Below are 5,940 nucleotides of genomic sequence, written 5' to 3'. Positions count from 1 at the left end.
ATCTCCAACGATGTCCGTGTGTGTCCAGTACTCCCGATCCCCAACGATGTTCCCTTTTCGATTACAGCTCTGCTCTCCCGGTCATCACCGCTCCTGGCACTGGCAGTAGCTTTGGATGAAAAGGCTGCGGAAGTTTGCCAATAATTACTCTGACGTGTCACCGGGTCGCGATGAACATACGGAAAAAAAAAAGTCCCGACATAAAATGTAAAGTGTTGTTTTCTAACGGCCTAACCAAGTTTACAGGTGTGCGTGCGGTACGGTACGGCTGTGCGTGGAGCGAGATGCGCATTGCTTCATTGTGTTTCTTTTGGGGGCGTTTTTCGCTCATACTATTTCCTCCCCCCCCCCCGGGCAACACAGATTACATTTACAGTTCAGTTCATGGTGAATCTTATGGGAGGTAAAGCTAGCGCTGTTCTTTAATGTATTCATCTTCTTTAGTTTTTAGTTTCGTTTTAACAACTGCTATTGGTAATAACATGTTTAAACATTTATTATACAAAGTAGCTACAATAACTGCAGTTTCGACGTGCTCAGTAAGCGGTCGATCAGACCTGGTTAACGGTTTTGGTTGAAAATGTTAACTCAGTCAGCCTTCTGCACTTCTGAATCCTCCACTGCCTCCATAGCAAGGAGTAACAGTACAGCTGGCATACCTATGATGAAGGGTCTGGCTCTTACCACCCAGAGCTCGTATAATAAGTCATGTTCTTGCATGAGGAAAAAGTACAGCTCGGGGCATTGAGATTCAGCAGTCCTGCCAAACTGCAGTAGGAGTGGATGAAAGTCGGTGTTTTATTCGAGCAATGCTTAGTGTGAGACATTACAAATCCCTGAGTGCAATGCACCAGCATTGGTATTCATCAGGAGAATCCATCATTCTCTTAATTGTCAGGAAGCATGGGATGGACTAAATTCACAGTATTGGTATTCTACTACCTCTTCACCACCTAAATCATCAAATCACATTTAATTAAAAAATCTGAGAAAATACACATGTGAAACACAGAAAATAACTTCTGCCTCAGTCAATAGTTAATAATAAATCAAACAAAAACTGTAATAACTTTAATAAAACAACTTGTAAAACAACATACAAAATACAACATACAAAATAACAATGTAAAACAATATAAAAACATATTGCCATACATAACAAATAAAAGAAGAGAAAGAATGTTGTAAAATGTAAAAAGCAATGTCTTAACCTAACCTCCCCCCTCCAACCGAACTGTTAGAAATGCTAGCAACCGAACTTGATCACTACTTGATCCACACCAATTCCTCTTATCGCTACAAAGACATAGACACCACAGCCATTTTGTCATTGAGTTTAGAGTCAAGCTTCAGGTCTGTAGCGAGGGTATTGGTGTTCCGGGTCGTTCACGTCCCACAGCCTCTCGAACTCTCCGATGAAGGGCTGGACCAGGTCCGGCTCCTCCGTGACCAGGATGTTCTCCTTGTTACACTGGACGGCCGTATCGGTCCAGTTGAGGGAACCCATGATCAGACGGCGCCCGTCCACCACCACAAACTTGTGGTGCATGAGCGCGCCGCCCATGTCACACCTCACATTGATACCTGAAGGAGATGAGGAGGCCACACACACACAGAGGAGAATCATGTCAGGAGAATCATGTCAGGTGAATCATGTCAGGTGAATCATGTCAGGTCAGTCATGTCAGGAGAATCATGTCAGGATAATTACATCAGGTGAATCGTGTCAGGTCAGTCATGTCAGGTGAATCATGTCAGGTGAATCATGTCAGGAGAATCACATCAGGTGAATCACGTCAGGTGAATCATGTCAGGTGAATCATGTCAGGTGAATCATGTCAGGTGAATCATGTCAGGAGAATCATGTCAGATGAATCATGTCAGGTCAGTCATGTCAGGTGAATCATGTCAGGTCAGTCATGTCAGGAGAATCATGTCAGGTGAATCATGTCAGGAGAATCATGTCAGGTGAATCATGTCAGATGAATCATGTCAGGAGAATCATGTCAGATGAATCATGTCAGGAGAATCATGTCAGGTGAATCATGTCAGATGAATCATGTCAGGTCAGTCATGTCAGGTGAATCATGTCAGGTGAATCATGTCAGGTCAGTCATGTCAGGAGAATCATGTCAGGTCAGTCATGTCAGGAGAATCATGTCAGGTGAATCATGTCAGGTCAGTCATGTCAGGAGAATCATGTCAGGTCAGTCATGTCAGGTGAATCATATCAGGTGAATCATGTCAGGTGAATCATGTCAGGTGAATCATGTCAGGTCAGTCATGTCAGGAGAATCATGTCAGGTGAATCATGTCAGGTGAATCATATCAGGTCAGTCATGTCAGGTGAATCATGTCAGGAGAATCATGTCAGGTGAATCATGTCAGGTGAATCATGTCAGGTCAGTCATGTCAGGAGAATCATGTCAGGTGAATCATGTCAGGTGAATCATGTCAGGTGAATCATGTCAGGTCAGTCATGTCAGGTCAGTCATGTCAGGTGAATCATGTCAGGAGAATCATGTCAGGTCAGTCATGTCAGGTGAATCATGTCAGGTGAATCATGTCAGGTGAATCATGTCAGGTCAGTCATGTCAGGTGAATCATGTCAGGTGAATCATGTCAGGTCAGTCATGTCAGGTGAATCACGTCAGGTGAATCATGTCAGGTGAATCATGTCAGGTGAATCATGTCAGGTGAACCACGGAGTGAACCAACTGTGTGACCGTGACCCTAACAGATTTGGAAAAGGTTAGTGGAGACAGGCCCTGCATAGTCAACCAGCATCCCCTTCTCCCCCCCCCTCTCTCTCACACACATTTTAATTGACTGTGTTGTCAGGTTGCCAATTCAGTAGGGGATAGTGTATCTTTAATTAAGTTAAAAGTGGCAGGAGGAGGAAGAGGGAGAGAAAGAGAGAGTGAGGCATTCATATAACATCAACAGAAACCATCTCCGGTTTCTCTGGATTTCAGTGACTCAGAGGGCTTGTGCTGGCAAGTCCCCCTCAGGGCAGTTCTCGTCAGCTACCTATTCATCACCACGGGGGTACCAGGTGTACCAGGTGGTGGGTCCGCTGACGACTCTCTCTCTGTTTAGTACAGACAGAATGGAACAGACCTGATGAGCAAGAGAGTTCCCCTCATCAGCGTCCCTTCAAGGCGGCATATAAATAAGCAGCACAGGCGTTATATTTAGCTGACTAGACGGGGGGAGCTCAGGGTGCTGTTTGACATACGTGACAGCAGCTGGTGAAACCGGGAATAAGTCGCCAACCGACTTGGCGACCGTTCAGACTTTTTTATTCAGAAAAATGAAAATAAATGTCAGCGTTATTGAAAATCTCACTAGTCAAGCCAAAACATTGCAATGCAACGGATTCAGTGAGTAATCCACACTACTACCTAGTTAGGTAGTGGGGATTACTCACCGAATAGGTAGTGGTAGTAGTTAGGTAGTGGGGAATACTGCGTTGTAATGTTTTGGCTTGACTAGCGAGTGTGTCATTGACATGTTGATTGGTTGGTCGACTTGTTCCCGGTTTCACCAGCTGCTGTCACATATTAGGAGAGGGCAACAGGTTACTGTGGCTTTATGGAAACATCTGTTTGTTATCTGTATCAGCCCGTAAACTCCCTACTGGGTAATCCCTTCATTCTGCAGGTAAACGATTCCTCCCCTCCCCTCCACTCCCCTCTCCATGCCTCCTTCTCAAACTGTATTGGAGTAAAAGGTCAGCAGGGAAGAAACTTGAACCTTAAACCTTAAACCTAAACCTAGGGCCTTTTCAGCCGCAGCCCTGTCCCTCTGGAACGCCCTCCCCAACCACAACAGACAGACAGGCCAACACCCTCCCAACATTTTAACAGGCCCTCAAAACCCACATCTTCAAGCTCGCCTTCACCAGTTAACCCGCTCCCCCTCCCCTTCCCATGTGTCCCCAGCACTACCTTAATTAGGCCCCTATACTTTCTTTTTTTTCTTCTTTTTTTTTTTATTATTACTACTCGACCTTTTCAGTTTGTAAAGCGTCTTTGAGTGTCTAGAAAAGCGCTATATAAGTCTAATGTATTATTATTATTATTATTATTATTATTCTCTTCTATTGCACTTGGAGAAGGAGGACTCAGCCTGTGGAGTTCGCTACCGTGCGTACCTGCCCTACGGAGGATCCCTATCCGGGAGTCAGCGATGAGTGTGTTGGCCATATGGGTGAGGATACGGATGGCGAAGCCCCTGTTCCTGTTACGTAGCATTAGCAAGGCACGGCTAAGCTGTGAGTTGGTGAAGGAAAACACACACAGGTCCAAGGAGGTGGTAGCAGACAGGATGTGGCCCAGGAGGCGAGAGAAGGAAGTCTCCCGACCATGTGGCATTGGACAGGTGCACGGGTATGGGTGTATGGGTCTAGGGGGGGAAACAGTGAAAGAGGGGGAGGAGGGGGGGGTAGGTTAAAATATCACTGTGGAGGACTTGTCAACAAATGTAATTTGTTGTAAATGTAAATACACTTCATATAGCCTAGATGGATTATTACTTGATTAATACCTATATTAGCCACTCGCTCAAGACGTGGCATGTAGCAAAGACTCCATAAGCAAGGTTCTTCTCAACACAATTAGACACTGATATTGTAGGCACTGACATAGTGTAATTGAACGGAAAGGTGGAACAAAGTGTTGGTAACATTGAAGGAGTGAAGAGGTGTTCTACGCATCCGTCCTCTGAAGGGAAGAAGAACACCTCTTTCAGGGGCCCTCGCCCTCGCCTGAAGCGACGGAAGAGCCAGCACAGGCCTTTACTGACGGTAAGGCCCAGGCCCACCCACAGGCCCACGGTAACTGTCCGCACCACTGACATCTAGAAAGGACGGAGGAGGAGGAGGGGGGGAGAGAGGGAGAGGGAGAGAGAGAGAGAGAGAGAGAGAGAGAGAGAGAGAGAGAGAGAGAGAGAGAGAGAGAGAGAGAGAGAGAGAAGGACATGTTGATGAGAGTTCAGGATGAATGTTCCTCTAAAAACCTTCTGTTTCAGTATCTATCTCTATATTTTGATTTGTAAAAATGCATTGTATTGAGACATGGTAGATTGTTGTCTGAGTTGTGGACTTTTTTAACAGTTTGCAATCAAGCCGATGAGTGTTTGCAACACACCTGCAACACATGTCGGTTGGAGGAAGACTGGAGGGTGGCTTGCTTCATTACTAGCATTTCTAACGGACTTCTTGGTTCATTGCTAGCATTTCTAACGGACTTCTTGGTTCATTGCTAGCATTTCTAACGGACTTCTTGGTTCATTGCTAGCATTTCTAACGGACTTCTTGGTTCATTGCTAGCATTTCTAACAGACTTCTTGCTTCATTGCTAGCATTTCTAACGGACTGCTTGCTTCATTGCTAGTAGGGATGCACCGAAATGAAAATTCTTGGCCGAGGCCGAAGCCGAATTTAAGGAAACACTTGGCCGAATACCGAATACCGAATGTGTATCGGCAGTTTTTAATTTTTATCATTGCATAAACTAAATACATTTTGCTTTTTATTCATGCTTCTCAAAGAAAGAAATTGAGATTGAAAAAAAATAACTTTTATTGAACATTCCAGCAGACATCAGTCTATACCAACAAAGCACAATAAATAAAATAAATCAGTCAAATTAAATATTTTTGTTTTCCCTGAATAGCTGATGAAAGAAAATCTTTCATCAATGTAGGCCGAAGCTTTATTCATGACTTGTGTTAACAAGAATGATGTGCCATGATAATATTATTACAAAATACTTTGAAAGATTGCAAGTTAACTAATTAGGTGAACTCTCTTTAAAGAGATGCTACAGGATTTTGATAATTCTGTATGTTGTGGCTTAAGTATTGATGTCCGTATGGTTCAATGACTTAGGGCCGGTTTCAGAGACAAGGCTTAAGCCTAGTCCTGGACTAAAAAGC

At 44.3% G+C, this 5,940-nt stretch overlaps 1 protein-coding gene across 1 annotated transcript; it reads right to left on the bottom strand.

The window, feature by feature from the left end:
* Positions 1-1,342: 1,342 nt before the first annotated feature.
* Positions 1,343-5,198, bottom strand: LOC308149980 (mitochondrial cardiolipin hydrolase-like; the record flags this gene model as incomplete). Its single annotated transcript, XM_080522855.1, has 4 exons — positions 1,343-1,584; positions 4,157-4,407; positions 4,688-4,860; positions 5,151-5,198. The coding sequence occupies 4 exons, from the start codon at positions 5,196-5,198 to the stop codon at positions 1,343-1,345; spliced, it is 714 nt and encodes a 237-aa protein (XP_080378981.1).
* Between the last annotated feature and the right edge of the window lie 742 nt (positions 5,199-5,940).

This window comes from Nansenia antarctica, assembly GCF_963989245.1.
Source record: "Nansenia antarctica genome assembly, chromosome: 2".
NCBI classification, from domain to species: domain Eukaryota; kingdom Metazoa; phylum Chordata; class Actinopteri; order Argentiniformes; family Microstomatidae; genus Nansenia; species Nansenia antarctica.
This window is presented reverse-complemented; position numbering and strand designations above follow the sequence as displayed.